Genomic DNA, 17,787 nt, shown 5'->3' on the forward strand with positions numbered 1-17,787 from the left:
ACTTTTTCAATTATTATCTGAGAATCCACGGGAAAGTTGAAAACATGCCCCATAACCAAGGTCATCCTAGAAGGAGATCTTATTAACAATTTTTTCTTTATGTGTCATTGCTAAGTGACAAAAATGAAAATAAAAAAAAGATAACACTTTTTACCTAAACTTTAGCTCCAATCCACAAGGTCTTATTTTTAATAAACTTTATTTATATGTAGAGATAAATGATGATGTTGATTTAAAATCCAAGGTCATGAAAAAAGTCTAGACTCCCTCTCTCACCATCCCTAAACTCTGTTTCTCAATCTCGCAAGACTCTTCAAAATCCTTAGATGTTCCTAATGTCAGAATCTCTAAATTAGGCCTATTGATAATGCCACATTATATTCTTGCCTATGCAGCAATACATTTGTCTTCTTCGCCATGAATTACATGCTGCAAACGTTTTCAATCCCTTGAATTTTGAAAGTACAATAATAAGCTAGTAACCACTGCCATGGTGGCTGCCAATGTAAGTTTGACCTAATTTGGAAGAAAAGTTGTAGTGAAATTGTAGTTACTTCTTGTTTGGGAACAGTGTTTTATGACTGACAGGCATCGCTTGTTGGCACCACAAGAGTATCAGCCTATTAAGTTACTTGTATCCAGTTATACAACATTAACCAATTATTTCTAGTCTAGATGTGGCAATTGATATGAAGACCATGTATGATGTTCAGCAAAAGTGAATTATTTTTTCCACTTATAACATATTCAAGTTGTTTTTCCTTGTCATGAATTTCACTCATTTTAATCCGTTTGCAAGAATGTTGATTGTACTCCGTTTGTAAGAATGTTGAATTCAATGTTTAGTCGTATTTTTGGAATTTCTCAGAGATTTTTTTGTTACCCATCATAATATGTTTGTTTTACATCAGTGATGAAGTAGGGTTTTTACATCCATCCCAGTTTGCAGCGCTAAATGAAGAGACATATGGATCTGCTAATAATGCGCAGAATTCAGAGAATGAGATGTCCAGCGGCAACTCCATTTTCTGGAATAGAGATCACAAGTTGGCCATTTCAACTGAAGTGCTCTTTCCCTTGTATGCTGCTGCTAAACATGCTTTTGAGGCTGCAGATACGCAATATAAGATGCTAACTAACTTACCCACAAATAGGGGTAAATCAATGGATGAAACTGCAGCAGATAGCTCTCAGTTTTCAGCAGACTTCCTTGAAAATGAAGTAATGATGCATAGCAAGGCTCTTTTGCTGCTAAGCTGTGACTCTGCCACTGCTTGGAATTCAAGGTTTAGTTGATTATTTCTCTTAATATGTTTATAGACTATGTTTGGACAGTCGATTTTTTCTTTTTAGGATTGCCAAGATCAGATTTCTTAAGTTCGATTGAATTGAATAGTTGTATCGTGTCTGTTATGCAGGAAGCTTGTCATTTCCAAGAAGCAACAATCATCACCGTCGATGGACGAACTTCTGTTTTCATCCCTGATTCTCTCTTATGCTCCAAAAAGTGAAAATGCTTGGAGCCATAGGTAATAATGAATATTTAACAACTCATGAGTGAAGGTTAACAAGAGAAGTAAAACCTTCTTCAAGTGGAAACCTTTTACTGGTGTCTGTAATTATATGTTTCACTTCTGTTATTAAGTTATCACTGTTGAACTCATTCATAAAAGAAGTAGAATTATTCGACTTAATCACTCTGAAATAGTCTGATCATCGATTAGTACTAAATTTAGTTTTTAACAGGCGCTGGGTAGTGAAGACCATTGCAGGGACACATCCAAACATGGAGAAGATAGTTTATAAGGAATCTGAGCTTGTGGAGAAACTAGCAGAGGTTAGTTTTTAGTTCAGAACTAGATATAATTAGATGATGACGGTTTATTAACTCTTCATTCTAATAACGTTTCATGTAACCTTCCTAGCATTTGTTTTTCATGCTGTTGGTCACCAGTGATTGTCCTAGTTTCGCATGAAATTGCAGTAAAAAACTATTGTTGTTGACGCCTTCCGCTTTATCTTTTTTACTTCCTTTGCAGAAATCAAAAATGAATTATCGTGCGTGGTATCACCGTTGCTGGCTCGTTTCTTACTTGACAAGGAGTCAGGTCAGATTTTATGACTATTGAAGTGGCATACTTAAGCCATGTACTACCCAGCTAATGTGAAATTATAACTGAAACTGATATCAGGGCTAGTCTAGTCATTAGTTTACAACTCCCAGAGAATGCTTTTATTTCCCTATTTTATCAGTTACCTTTTGTTGCCCGCCTCCGACGCATGTTGCTTGTGTTTGTTCCTGATGAAACTCACTCTTTCTACATTCTGTTTCCTTGATAATTTAGTTTGGAAAAGCTTTTGTTAGTTGATGAAATGTCTTTTATTCAGGTGCTAGAAGAATTGATGAAATCAAAAAAATGGGCCGAGTTGCACGTTGCTGACAATTGCTGTTTCCACTATCGCGTAGTGAGTTCCCATTTCTTCTTAATTCTACTGTATGTGTTTGCTAACATGTTCATTGTTTTCTTGACTAGGTCGAAGCCAGACTCTCAAATTTGTAATTCATATCAGTTGCATGAATTGAAATAGTTTTAAATGTTTGTACATTTTTCCTCTGGTAAACGACTTATTATTCGTCCTTACTGCAGCAACTATTGCTTAAGTTGTTAGAGACGAGCATCTCAAAGCATGGTCAAGATGTATCCATGAATTCCTACCCGGAACTTTGTCGAGTATGGAAGGTTTGTTTCTTTCCCTTTCAGCACCGAGATTACCAAACATTTATTAATTATACAGCTAGCCAGACTTGGACAATCAATGCTTTTTCCTCCATGTCTAGTATTCGGCAACTGTGCTTGTATTTGTGAAGCATGCTTGAACTCATATTGTCTTTCCTTTGTTTTGTGGTCTGACAGGAGGAGTTAGACTGGGATAAAATGCTCATAAAGCGATATGTAGGTAGAGAGGTATGATATTATGATTTATGACCTCGAACATTTTCATTTAGTCCTCATCATCGACTTGAATGTCTAGCCTTACAATAGGAGACACGCATCATGAAAATTCACTAAGAATGTCTTTTCTAACACGATTATTTCTCACCTGTTTCTCAGGCTCTATGGGGTTATCGCAGGTTCCTCTCTCAGTGTTGGGTACAGCATTTTGGTATTGCTGCTCGAGATGGTGCCGACCTTCACGGAGATGATTTCAACATAAAAGATGTGATACATAATTTTATGGCTGATGAGATCCAACTACTCCAGTCATGCTTGACAATCAGGGATGACGACTTTGAAGACTGACACACACAGGCAGTTCTTGCTGCAGCTTACGTTCTCTGGTTATCAAAGGTATTTATTTTCTAACCTTTTCTCTCACTTCTCAATCTTTGCTGTTTACTATTTTTGAGTTTGATTGATTATTTTCTTGATGCGTATCTAGCAAATTCCCCATTCTGGAGGGGTGGAGTCACTGCAGAAGATAAAAGAGGAAGTTGGAGATCTTAAAGCATTGCTCATTAAATTATGCCCTGAAAAGGCTCCACTTTGGAACGGCCTAATTTACTGAAGACAACGATAGAGAATTTGATGTACTAATGTTTGAATTTGTTGAATGAAATAGTCAATTTACTGCAGATTTGTTATGACGGATTTGGTGTCATCCACATCCGGTTCATCTAAATAAATGACGGATGTTATATTTTCTAACTCTAACATCCACGGTAGCATTTTCAAATGCTTTATTTTTTTGTCCTACTAATCGGATATGGGACTCATCATCTTCGAATAACTAATTTTTTAGTGCTAATCTGCCATTTCCTTCTCGGTATCAAACGCATGATACTAAGTTAAGTTATTATACTAAGTTCTTATAATAATACTAGGTATCACATAACAATACTTTAAAAAGAACTACAACTGATTAATATATCCAAGTAATGAATATCTAACTTTATCAATATTTATCCTTTATTAGTTTTAAACCAATCTTCGATACTGAAGATCGAAATATAAAAATTAAAGAAGAGATGTATCCATGTTGGCAACTATAAGGTAGTTTAGCTCAGTACGTAATGGTGATAACGATGAGAGGGCAACTTTTCTCTAGAAAACATATTTAAATCTACTTAGAGAATGATATAGAAGAGAAGTGTTCAAATGAAGTCAACTCCATGAAAAATTAAATTGATGGTGCTTTACTCCGAAAGTACATTATGGTAGTCTTTTCTGACTAAACAAATGTGATTTACTTAGCATGTGATAGCCTAATTTGGTCAAGCTAAGGTGAGACTACACATAGGACATGTAACAGGGTGTAGGAACTACTAAACTTGATGCCATTCCAGTTCGTTTCTAATTTTTTATATTGTCTAAAACTTTTTAGCTTGTGTTTTTATCTTCTCTTTTCGTTGTACATATATATGATCCCGTTGTAATGATCTTTAATCAAATATTTTTTAGATTCATAAAATTCAGTCGGATGTTACTTCAAAAATGTGATCTCGTACTAATGATGTTCTCCATGTATATGCCGTTCCAATTCATATTTTTCATCAGAATCCATCGGTTTTGTATTAAGGAAAATAAGGACGTCGTATGTAGGGCTTGTTTTTCCGTTCCGTGCCGTACATTGGGTGATTAATAACGATATGTTCTTCATCTATTGAACCATTTTGATCTGATGTTTGAACTATCTTGCTGTGGAGAGATATTTTTCTCTTTCTATTGTTATCCAAAATCATATAGTATCTTTTATTGTTCTCAAATTTCATCTGTTGTAATATCAAAACTCTGTTATTTTCCGGGTTTATGTAACATTAAACCTTATTATTCCATCGGTGTATATAGCCTATTTTTTATGCCTACCAGTGATTTGAATGCTTGAGTATATATAGAATTCTAAATAATTTTAAAAATTGTCTAATTTTAAGAAACTTTCTAGATTGTTTAATATGTTGTTGTATTTTTTAGGTATTTTCGATTTAGTATGTCCGGTTGGTCTTAAACGTTAATATTTTAGCAACCAACCCAACAAACCCGTAAATACATTTTCTTTACGTACATGTATTATATTTTGAATGTTTTTTTTTCACCTAAGTAAGCCAGTTTTGCATCAGGAAGTGTTATCCCTATAACTTGATTTTAATCATCGAAATTTAACAAATTTCGCAGTAAATAATTACTTGATAAATTCCTGGAACGGTTATTCATCAAAACCAAGTTTATGTTACCCCTCTTGAGATCAATATTAATACTGTCTTAATCAACAAATTTAGCTGGAATTAGACTATATCTTGTGGTAAAAGAAAAACTATAGATTGATCTAGTTGTGTTGCTTGTTGATTAGCTCCTTACTTTTAGTATGTAATTTTTGTGTCCTGGAAGTGTTGGAACTTAAAATAAAATAAAATAGTATTACAGATATGTGATAGGTACTGTCAGTGCAACCATCTATTTTCTATTCCATTGTTGATTCTCCATATGTTCATGCTTGAATTTAGGTTAATGCGACCATCTATCTTCTATTACATTTCTAAATATCCAAGCTTCTTAATTGAGAAACTATACCCGGTTGTTGTAAAAATTGATTTTCTACCTAAGTAAGTCCAATTTCTTATTGGAAGTATTGACCGTGTAAGTTGATCTTACTCATGGAAATTGAACAAACTTCACAAACCATATGATGAACAATTACTCAGAGATGAATACCTTGCTACATCCCAAGTTCTCTAACACTTGGAGATATTTACTTTACTACCGTGCCTTATATATATTAATTTGATATAAGATGGAGTATCCAAACGAAGTGTTGGAATCACACTTGAACCAACGTATGATAGTTGTTAAGCAAAAAACTCTACCACGGTGTAGTCTAAGCTGCCGTCAAACTATGGACACTATGGTAAAAATTAGAATATTGTCCTAAGCTAAATTTTTAAGAAACTAATTTTCCCAGTAATCTATAGTAAGCAACGCCCGAAAAACCAAAAAAAATTGCTTGATTTTTCATAAGCATCGCTATTATAAATATTGCACTTCCGGTTTCCAAAGAAGAACATCAATAATCCTTAAATAGATTCACAATCCGTTGAGTATGCAGAATAAATTCACAGAAAAATAGCCCAAAACATTCTAACTTAAGGAAAAAAAAATCTAAAACAATGTAATTGATCCTTTATAGAGAAGCTAGTACTGAAAAGAGTAATCGAACCTTCAAAGAATCCTCTCTTTTTTTTTCTAATATTTATAGCTAAACCAATCCATTAATTATTCAGATTAGTTTTCAGAAAATGATTGGCCGCCTAATCTTCATCATATGAGTCTACTTTCTTTTCAGCTTGTGCCAAGTCTTTTTGGCTAGTGTGTTTTGGCTGCTTTGTTTCCTTGACGTTACTTAATTCACGTTTCCTACCCCTCTTAGATGTCTCCTAGTCTTTATCTTTGGTAGTATGTGGAACATTCCTTTCGCCACCTGGATCCTATAGAGAAACAGATTTGTACATATAAACATTGATTCATATTTGAAAGACAAAAAGGTGCTTTAGTATAAATTGCTTGTAAAGCAACCTGGTATTTTGTGTTAGCATATGAATCCCCTAATTCTCCTTCTGGCATGAATATTTTTTGGACTGTATAATTTTCAGATTGGTTATTTATATTATACTCCTGGGTTACCAATTTAAAAACAGAGGCGCGGTCGTTGATTCGGTAGAACCACCCGTGTGCCTTTTTTTCCTTGTTAGTCTGCATTTGGAAATAAATGATATGGTAAGCATGCGTTCACAGTATCTCTATCAAGTTGATTTTTTATACTAATATGTCGTTACCTCATAGCATTGTTCCAGGTAATCTACATGTTCCTTCGCAGTGCACCTCATCCAAGTTTTCTATTTTTTACCGTGAATACTGCAGTATCTTTGTTATCTTTTACAACCAAATTCAATTTGTACATGTGTGTATTCTAAGTCGTTAGTAAGTCTTGATGTATTTTCCATCCATTTATTTAAAAAAAAAATTGTCCATTCTGACCATGCTATATTCACTTCAAATTTGTTCTTGCACTTGATATACCACGGTTCTTCATCTTCGTCGTACAAAACCTTTTTACTACATCTGTTGCATGCCATATGTACCACTTTATGTTCTCAACCAAGCCCAGTATAGTCACCTCGCAGGTGAATGTTTTACCCTGCCATTTATTCGAGGCACACATTTAGATATATTTAACTACAACGCGTAAACAAAATCAACCAAATACAAACTTACCGCATTCTCAATATATTGTATCATGTCAGTTGCTTCCTGTACTTATTCTTTTTATTCTCGTTGGGGTCATCCTGTTGTGCCGAGCCATTCATTTTGATTCCGTTGTCTCCTGATTTAAGCCTGCATAAATTAATTTTGCAGTTTTAGTACGTAATAAAAGTCATATACAGTTTAACCAATATAAAATAATACATGATAAATTATTAATCACGATAAAATAACTTTTTTGCGGTCCTGAATAGGGGACAACATGCTAAATTAATAATTAGCTACTATAGATCCCTTGTGATATATAAATTAATAAATCTCGAATTTGTATAAATGAGTTCTATATTTATGTTAATTTGGTAGTGAATAATTGAACCATGACTTGGTTTTTTTCAAAATTTATGTCACATTGAATTTTATCTTGATATTTTCTTAATATTCGAAGAGATTTTTTCGTTTTTTTTTTTTTAATTAGATTAGAAGAGTCTTTTGAATGTGGATTTATAAGTACACTCCCATCTTTAGCTTCGATATCATCATTTTCGTCGTCAATCAACAAATGTGAAATTGTGTTTTCTCAGAGATAGTTCGAAAGGTATTCAACATCCACCTTATTTCCATATTTCAATTCATTAACTGATTTTTTTGAGAAGTATGTAAGAACATTCGGTTAAATTGATAAATTATTAATTCATATGTAAATTAGTACTTATTATTTTTCGATTATTTAATATCGTGATGAATTGATAAATTTTGTCGGTCCTGATGTTATTAATTTACACGGGTATTTTCTATTATGCACACTTATTTTTTCCTGAATTCATTGACTTTTGATATATATATCCAGATTAATCAATACTCTAGATGCAGTGGTCGTAGCCAATGCAAGTGTACTTATTGGAAGGTGTAATTGTACATCAGATGAATTAATAAATGTTAATGTCAGCACATGATGTGTTAATTAGAAATGGATCACTAACCTCGAAACTCGCTTACAGATGTTCCAATAATAATAACAATAATCAGAGTATCTGTGTGCTCATATATGACACCTTTTTCTACTAAGATGCACCATTACCCCAATTGTTTTACCTTCATATCAATTCCCTTGTTTTAACAACAATATAAGATTAATCATTAATTGATTAAGGAGTCCTAGTTCGTAATTTATACATGGGGAAAAAGTTAATTACCCATAGTCCTTTTCATTACCTCGATCTCAACGTAATATAACTTTTAAAACAAAGTTACTTACTTTGTATCTTCAATGACTATCTCTCTTTTCTAAACTTTTCCAGATCCTTTTTGACCATTTAATGTAACCATAGTATTACTTGAAATAGATTAGATTAAAAGGTAGTTCGGTTTTTAGGAAGAGAGAATGGTGTGTTATTCACTTTTTTTGATGCGCTTTTAGAATCTATGAGATTAAATTTGTGTTCAGGAAGGTTTGATTCGCTATTTTCTAGTAGCTTCACTTTGGGAACCTGTTAAATCCTAAAACGTGTGTGTAGTCAACAATTATAAAATTTTCATTTGAGGCAGAGGTTAAACCTTTCAATGGAATATACGTTCCCTTCCACCAACTGGGTCTTCAATATTTTTATCGGGTCTTTTGGTACCTTTGCACGCATATGGGTTTTCTTCGATTTGCAATAAACATATTTGAGCCTAACCTTTAAATACCCTATATAATTCAAGAGATATGTATCCACATATGGTATTTCTTACCTTTTCAGCCATTAGGTGCAGTTCCAGCGCATACACTTCCTTTGTCTTTCGATTTCTTGATTTCCAGATCTTTAAAATCCTTGCCTTGACAACCTTTTGAAGAAATCAGTAACGATCTAGGTCGCCTGACAAAGGTTAGGCCGTGTTTCCTACTATTTTGTTTGTTGAAAATATCGCAGGTAGAAACGTAATAATTAAATCTTTGGCCCACTTGTTAAAATATAATATTTATATGCATGAGAATGATTTCGCAAGAAGGCGAGGAGACTTTCCTCCGTGATGAAGAAGAGACAAAAGCAACAAACCATGTTTAAAAATAAGACTAAGTAATTGCTCAGAAGATGATTGTTACATTAGGCGAATTCTGATTTTAAGATAGGATAGGTTATTTTGAATGGATGGTTAGATCCTGAATTTAAGTTGAATTTGTGAATTACTAACAGAAGTTGGAATTTCTTACTCCAATTATTGAGGGACACTTAACATCTAACCTTTTGATTGTTCATTCTCATATTTTCATTTACGATTTGACTCTCAGAAGTTTTGGATGCCCACCTCTCCGTAATGCCATCTATTTATCCTATTAGTAGAGAAATGCCTATTGCACCAAGTAAAAGGTGATCTCATGTAGTCCACATGCCACATGAAGTATACCCATGGTACTAATATATTTTGGAAAATTAGAATAATAAGTAAAAGCAACCAAACAACGATTATAAAAAAACACATCAGGTAAATCAAGTGCAAATTTGAAAATTACACATTCCTTAACAATGTTTTTCACAATGAATAAACAGATCATGAGAATGACATCTACATCATGCAACCATTTTAAATCGTACCCAATATTAGTGTTCCAAGACAAACACTTCATATTTACTAAATAAAGAGAATAAAAGAGACAAAAACAAAAATAATAAAATAAAAATGTGCAAAACTAATTGAAGTCGATAAAGAAAAAAAAAAACTAGCCTGACCATGGTGATATGTGGCGCTTCTGGTTCATTATTGAAGTTTCATCAAAGTTCCAATGTCATGGCTGAAAATATAAGTACCTGGAAGGAGTTAAGGAGTTATCTGAATATCCTTTTAGCAGTCCATCATAAAGTTCGTACCATCAAAGTTTAATAAACTTATTAACAGAAGAGAGTAAGGGCTGATTTGGCTAAAACAAACTTGATGAGAAATCACATAGCACTCTTTTCCTTGTGCAGAGGTTGCAACAGATGCTAAATCTGTCCAAATGAAAAATAATATTGGGTCCTAGAGTTTGACATAAAGGAGCTTCAGAGCCTTACAATATGATATATTTTCTGCCCATAGATACCTATACACTGGTATCGAAAGCATAAAAGGTTTTGGGTTTTGGCTTATTCAAATAACTATGCCATCTGTGGGAGTCGAACCCGCAACTGCATGGTAATAACCATGTGCTCTACCATTTGAGATAAGATAGCAACTACAGTTGGATCTGTTTGTTTAAAAAAATTAATAACATGAGGTGATTTCAAGAAGAGATTGTACCTCACACAATGCTTCATGTACGCTGATAACAAATCCGAGTTCTACATTGTAGTGTTGAAGTCATCAATCCATATTACCAAATATTTATTAAAAAACCCTCATCTGAAGCTTATCTTGCCAGCTTTTCAGCCTTAGCTTGAAGAATGATCATTGAGTGCCTACTGCATTCAAAAAGCATGCATTATACGATAAGGAGATTTTTGGATAGGAAAAAGGCATCCTTAAGAAATATACAAAAATGAAACGCTAGTGCCCTACAAACTATATCAACATATAAAAAATAAGTTGCTCACTGGTCTTAATTTAGAATTAATGCATACTATTCTGAGCTGATAGTTTAAAATAGCTAACCTAGTCATTTATTAATCCAAAACTATAAATAGTTAGGTCCAAAATATTCTGATCACATTGTTCATGGACATTCTACTCTAAATGCACTCTATCTTAAATGTATGATTCTCCGAATGCAAGAAAATATATCATTCGACACACATGTTTGCCGGCTTCCTTTGCATCAAGAATTCCTAATAGTTTCTTCAAAGAGATATTCAGACGGACGCATTTGACTAAAAATGGAAGCAACATCCCAAACCAAGATAAAATCCACATTCCAGGATATTATAAATGCACCTGAAATATCTATATCGTCAACAATAAAATTTAAAATAGGATTTAAAAAGGATTATATGTTGTATAACTGCTACAAATGTAAATTCAAAAGTCCTTACGCATCCTTGGCGTGACTTAAAGCAAATAAAGAAATACTGCCCCACCATGCATTTTATATCATACTAATATGTTAATTATGCCCCAACAATTTCATAGCACTTAACGACAGTAGGAAACTATGTATACAGACGTGTACTCTAATTGTCTGCATATATTGATCATTTTAACGTTAAACCCTTAAGTATACTTACCTCAAAAATCCAGGTGAACTGTCTCACGACATCAAAGGCTCCATAGTATCACTTATTATTTCCCCTGGTGTCCATGTAGCAGCCAGAACCTGTTCCAGCGAATATATGTATATATCAAACTCTTTCCATCAAACTCTTTCCAGAAAACACGACTACCCTTCCTTTTTAAGTATAAATGAATCCAAAATTATAATATGAGTATGCAGATAATTAAGGACTGCCATATATTACATGAAACCTCTCTAAAACCCATCTCCAATGTTCACATCGTTTCTGAGATTATATGTGCTAGTGAGGTGGCGAATGGAAACATAACTGAACTGAGTTAGGATATATATATCTTATGCCACTCCTGATACATCAGTCACTCGGACGTGAAGATACACTTTTTGGGTCTGATGTTTTATTTTGTAATATGGGAACTTAATGGATCTGCAATCAAACATAGTATGTACATTGAGATTGGCATTAAGGAAAGTAACCTCAAGCTTTTCAACGGGGAACATGTCGCGATGACATTATTCAACCGTGTTCTTTGGCTGCTGCTCCTTCGCTCAAAAATTGAAGCTTGTCATTTGCAACCCATTTTTTCTGAACATGACAAAAATATAGACAGATTGAGTAGCTAATAACATCCAAGTATGACGTTTACATCTTAAAAGGTGTTGATTTGTCGTTTAAGATTCCGATATTTTTTTAATCAACACCATTACTTTCTCCTTCTTCTGATCCAATGAAGAAACAACCACAAAAAACATCCACAATTAAACCATAAAAAATATATAAAATACAACACCACTTCTAAATCACCAGGCCTAGTGTTGTTCAAAGGGATTTAGGTGAATTAATCAAGTATAATATGAATACTGAGATTTGAAGAAAGCTACAGCCTGATTTCCTATCTGACCACCAGTCATTGGGCCTGGAAGCTGCCGAATTTTCTAGTAAACTCTAAAGAATAACACTTAGGGGAGACCTTTACGTTATATACCAATCTTTGTTACATCTGAATAGTCTAAAGTCGACCATAATGCAAAACTTCTCAACATCGAGTGTAAAATGTGAAAGATTAATCTCATACCTTTGGATTAGCAGGGTTGTCAGAAACAACAGTACCAAGCAGAACAATGTTTTGTATCTCCTGGAACGAAACCTAAGACCTCGATGTCGGGAGATAAAACAGTTGGATGTAAGTCTGGCCTGGGACGAAAATGTGCTAAAACAACCTGTAATTTAGTACCCATCTTTGAAATGTGATCACGTAATTTAATATACTACTGCAAGAAGTGTCATTCCTCCTCGAGCACCCAAACACATAAAGTGCAATATATTCTCTCAACAGGAGCAAGTCATCAAAGTCATACTTTGAAACTCGCCAATCTATACTCCTGTAGTGAACTTCAACTTGTATGCAAGATAAACCCTCAGATATTTAGAGAAAATATATTAGTAAAGAACAGTCTTTCATAGCAACATGCTTAGACATTGCAAACATAAGCAGTGCCACAGTACCTTAATCACAAAATAGTTTGATCCTATAATTAGTGGAAGGAAAAAAAGTCAAAATATTTAGGTATATGCGAAACTTAGAATCTGATCAAACGCGTTTCACTTTAGTACTGATTGATTCTCAACAAATTCCTACCTAAACTGAAAATCCTAACTCGTAACTTTCATGAAAAACAGGAAAAACAAAATGGTACACATTATTCTAACAAAAAATAGAGCCAATCTCAGTCAGTCTGACAAATTTGGAAATAAATATATAATCCTACCTTGTATTTGATACCATACAGACCCATGGACAACAAAATGTTATTATATGAACCAATGTTATCAGTGTATCGAGTGTATGAAACTAATTAACTCGCCTTTAAAACGGTTAATGGATCACATTGAACATCAAATTATTAATCTTAGTTGCACATGAGCTACTCTTAGCTTTGTTGAATATATTTTCAATCCCGAAGCAGATTTTTTGAATCTCAAATTATGACACTGGCTACTTCTAGATGTTATATGGATACTTCGAGCATCAATATATAACATTGATCATAAATGCCCAAAATTGGTAAAAAAACTTTGAAAGTCTTGCATCCGAAAAGTAAGATGTAAACACCAGCTAAGTTAAGGATTCCATCACTTCCCCCTCATGGGTTGATCAAATACATCCAATTAAGGAAAGACATTGTTTTAATCGATCTTCTAATAGCAATTCAAATAGTGGAGTCATCTTATCAAACTCAATACCTTTATGTCGCTAATATTAATAGCCTGTCCATAAAGGATACTATACAAACACAGTGGGAGAGAGTAAGAGAATTGACCTGTAAAGTACCCCAGAACAGGAATAACTTTCGTGGAGTGTCTGTGAGACGTAATGGTGGTGTTGGCATGAATGCAGAAATAGAATACTTCATAAATAGTCAAAGTGGTGGTGTTAAAGTATCTCCAGAATTCATCTGAACCCCTACAAAATCCAAAAAATGAAGAAAGGAAATCATAAATAATCCAATTCAGACTGGAAAAAAGATAATTGAAACCTAGATATGTATAATTAACTATTGAAAAACCAAATGCAGATTGAACGAATGAAAGCAATCAAAGTGAAGTGATTTTTACTGTGAACATTGTGAAATCTTATCCATAGGGCCAGCAAAGTTTCAACTAAACAACATACATCAAACTAAGAAAAGGTTTCGGTGAATCTCAAGACCTAGCAACTTATAGGAATTGTCCTGTCCTCATCCAATAAGAACCCTTTTCTATACCGAAGTGAAGACAGTTCAACTTCAAACATGTTACTAACCCATTGCCAAGTTGCACTGAAAATCTTTCAAGTTAGCAGATGTTTATCTAGAAATAGAAAAAATGATTATCGTGTTTATGAAAGGTTCCATGATATGTAATTATTGTTATTCAATTTACCATCACTGTTTTGGTACACTAATGTAAAATTATGAAAACTTCGCAAAAAAAAATTCAAAACAAAATAAAATAAAAGCCAAGGTTTCAACTTTCAAGATTTAACCTTCACAACTACAGTACGGAAAGACGCGGACTGGTCTTCCTTCGCTAATTTGCTAGACGACAACAACAACAAACTCAACTGAAAATGCTATAGATATGACTATATTCGAGTTGTTATCGATAATATCTCCACACGTTGGAGGAGCCTACGTCGTCTGGCTTTCTAGAAGACTGAATTAGAGAAAGTGCAGCGAAGGAACAAAATAACTGAATAAAATTGGAATAAAACCTCAGTCCAGCTTCAAGGGGTAACTGTATGCGAGCAAAAATATTACTATATTTTTATAAGCCTGTAAATGTAACTGGGTGTGCCCGAAATTTCCCTGCAGCAAAAATACTTAAGTAATCATGGGCATAAGCCTATATAATTATTAAGTGTACTACTATATTTATGATTGTGATAATCGCTTACTTTCATTTAAACACCTTTTCACTAACTACATGCAACAGAAAGTATGTACAACTATATTTATAAGTTCAGCACATCTAAAAGTCTTAACATCCTATAAACATTTTCCTGGTGGTGCTATAAACATCCTAGGACTTAACATCCTATAAACATCAAAAAACTCTAAATAACATTTTTTGGGACAATGTTTTGGTGCGGAGTATTTAGTGAAAAGAAGTGACTAACTGCAGGCTTTCAATTAAATCCTGAAATCTAAAAGAGAAGATCCCAAAGTCAAGCTTCCAAGTTTGATACTATATTAAAAGTAATATGTTGCACTGAAAATCCCAAAACAGGATACATTACGAGAAATCTCTTCCGCAGCAATAGTAGCAATAGTAAGCTGCAAAACTCGTTATGTATAATTCGCAGCCTAAATTGTCGAGATCAAGATCAACTGATTAGAAGATGATTAGCCAAAAACCGGATATCAAGCTAGCTTCAATCTATATCACAAAGTGGAGAACCTCACAATTTTGAATTTTGAAGTTCAAGAAAAATGAGAGCAAAAGTATAGGCCAAGGAAACTACAAACTTAATCCGCACCTTCCATAAATCCAAGTGTGTTTCCTGGATATAAGCTATCAAAATAAGAACGTACTTCCTCTTCCCGTTCATTCTATCAGACATGCCTGCATCGAAGGAGAAAAACAACCCAGTTCGGCCGAAAGACCCATGCTTATTATGATAAATAACATACAATCTAACAATTAACAATAAAATTAACATTTTTCCGTAGTTGAACAAATCCATGTGCACAAATATCCCTTCACTGGTATCAAAATAGAAGCTAGAGTCATGTGGCTCCTCTAGTGGACATGTGGCACATCTTGTTCTTCCCGACCTACTTTCTCCACAGTTGCCATCGAGTCGGCACCCCCGGCGATTGTTACTACTCTCTTCTGGCGGACACGTGGAAAATCTAGTTTGCCTGACCTACTTTTTCCGTAGCTGCAATCAACCCAGCACCTCTAACTACAACTATTACTCCCTTCCCCAGCTAGCTCAGCCAAGTTGTTAGCAATGACCTGAAATGCAAGAGACATTAATCAAACATCTAATTATAAAAGGGGTTCTAAGCAAGCATAATTAGTGCAAGTCAGTGGTGGATCCCAATAAAGGATCCCAACCTTGAGTGTTACTGGGAGAAGGTGGCACATAAGCTAGAACATAAATGTGTTCCAATAATTCTCCATGTCATATAATGCTTCTAAAATATAAATCTTGGAAAATTGTACAGACTTCATGAAAATTATTTACTTTTACATTTACACAATTTAGATATAAAGATATAGTAAGCTTATAGCATAATTAGAAAAACACAGAGGAATATGGATATGGTCTGATTCGGTCATGGACCTATAAATTGCTTAAGAAACGAAAGTTGCAAATCCATATAAAGAGTACATTGTGTTGATAGAAATATTAGCATATAACCATTGGAAACAAATTTCCTATTTACCTGTTCAGTAACGCATAGCTAGAATGACTTACCAATCATTCGATATGATACTTGGGGTGAACAGCTGTCCGTATACAGTTATTCTGAATATTCTCTGCACCGGTATCAGAGTTCGTATTTAACTTCTTTTGCCCTACTTCGGTCCTTAGATGGTACTGAGATGGAATTGTAATACCATTACCCCGATAATTTGAACAGAGTTAGCACCAGCAGCAACCACCTATGCAACATCTAGAAAGTTAGAAGCAGACACAAAACTTGCATATATTTGATCTTGAAATAATGCAAGGAAGTACCATACTTTTCATCCCACTATTGCTCAACATTCTTAGATAAAACTTCAGATCAAAGTTGTAATCTTTGGTTAAAACATCTACATAAGAGCAATAGGAGTTCTCATGAACAATAGTTCACAAAGTTTAAGATTTTGCAAACAACTGTGAGAAGCTAATTGTTCTCTGAAAACCCAAATTTATTTTTAAACACTAAGAAAATCAGCCTACAATTACTTTCTCTACGACTACAAAATCAAAACAAAAATCAAACATTCATACACAAACTAAAAAAAACAATTCTAGGGTTTGTCCAAAATTGATCACCAGATTCTACGCTAAGATACAAACCAAACAAATACAAAATCACTGCATAGAGATCAGGGTATACCTTGGCAAGTTACCATAGAACATGGGATTTTAGTATAAGAGACTTCAATCTGATTCTTCTTGTGTAAATCGATGATGTTGAGATTAGTTACTCCATCAATATTGTCCTTATAATTAATTCAATCGTCTTTCCGATTCAACTGCAACTATATCAGTCTATTATTATAACCTACATTAACAGAAAGAAAATCACGAAAAGAAAAACAGAGAAGCAAAACTCTAGGATTTCTGCGAGAGAGGAGAAGAAGGATAGCAGTAAAAGAAAGAGAAAGATGGTTTTAGTGGGAATGTTATATATGCCCCTACTATCCATGGATCCTGCACAAGTACCCTTATGAGTCTTTACATATACCCCTAGTGGCATAATTGAAATTATGAACAGAAAATGATTTGCATAATCCCAACTTTAACCTTTACCTGTTACACTTCGGCCTCTTCTTCATTTCTTATCTGCATCTCCCTCGCCACCACCATCTCCATCTCCGTCGCCACCACAACCAACGCCACCAATACCATCGCCATCGACATCATTTAAGAGAGTTATCACTATCTCTCTTCTCCTTCTCTCCGACAATCACCACCTCCAACAACAACAAACCCATCGATCCACCTCCAATTCCACCACCACCTCAAAATCCACCAAGTCTATCACCAGATCCATCAACAATTCTCTCTTTATGTGAATCAAATCCCGAAATTCGAATATAAAAATCATCTGGAGCAGCGGTCCATCTTCTTCTTCTTCGTTGAAGATTCG

At 34.2% G+C, this 17,787-nt stretch overlaps 1 protein-coding gene and 1 long non-coding RNA gene across 9 annotated transcripts; one reads left to right on the forward strand and one right to left on the reverse strand.

Moving 5' to 3' along the window:
* Positions 1–255: 255 nt before the first annotated feature.
* Positions 256–3,707, forward strand: LOC113319125 (protein prenyltransferase alpha subunit repeat-containing protein 1-like). Of its 4 annotated transcripts, none has more exons than XR_003345143.1 (10): positions 256–505; positions 943–1,286; positions 1,419–1,529; positions 1,747–1,837; positions 2,040–2,108; positions 2,389–2,466; positions 2,649–2,741; positions 2,916–2,966; positions 3,134–3,350; positions 3,442–3,707. XR_003345143.1 is itself a non-coding variant. In XM_026567404.1 (10 exons), exons 2-9 carry the CDS (start codon positions 1,006–1,008, stop codon positions 3,300–3,302), a joined length of 963 nt encoding a protein of 320 aa, XP_026423189.1. In that variant the 5' UTR covers positions 256–505; positions 912–1,005; the 3' UTR covers positions 3,303–3,350; positions 3,442–3,707. The 4 variants fall into 4 exon arrangements, 2 of the variants coding, with proteins under 2 accessions (XP_026423189.1, XP_026423188.1); XR_003345142.1 differs by having other exon boundaries at positions 2,916–2,958; positions 3,114–3,350; XM_026567404.1 differs by having other exon boundaries at positions 912–1,286; positions 3,114–3,350.
* A 5,993-nt stretch (positions 3,708–9,700) lies between these two features.
* Positions 9,701–17,294, reverse strand: LOC113318382. Of its 5 annotated transcripts, none has more exons than XR_003344488.1 (9): positions 17,032–17,294; positions 16,401–16,588; positions 15,453–15,934; positions 13,756–13,898; positions 12,510–12,654; positions 11,911–12,019; positions 11,429–11,517; positions 10,509–10,669; positions 9,718–10,039 (listed from the first exon to the last, which is right to left on the reverse strand). It is a non-coding gene; the product is annotated as an uncharacterized LOC113318382 (long non-coding RNA). The 5 variants fall into 5 exon arrangements; XR_003344489.1 differs by adding an exon at positions 14,688–14,781 and having other exon boundaries at positions 12,510–13,898; XR_003344490.1 differs by having other exon boundaries at positions 9,701–10,023; positions 12,510–13,898.
* Positions 17,295–17,787: the final 493 nt, after the last annotated feature.

This window comes from Papaver somniferum, chromosome 10 (genome assembly GCF_003573695.1).
Source record: "Papaver somniferum cultivar HN1 chromosome 10, ASM357369v1, whole genome shotgun sequence".
NCBI lineage: Eukaryota > Viridiplantae > Streptophyta > Magnoliopsida > Ranunculales > Papaveraceae > Papaver > Papaver somniferum.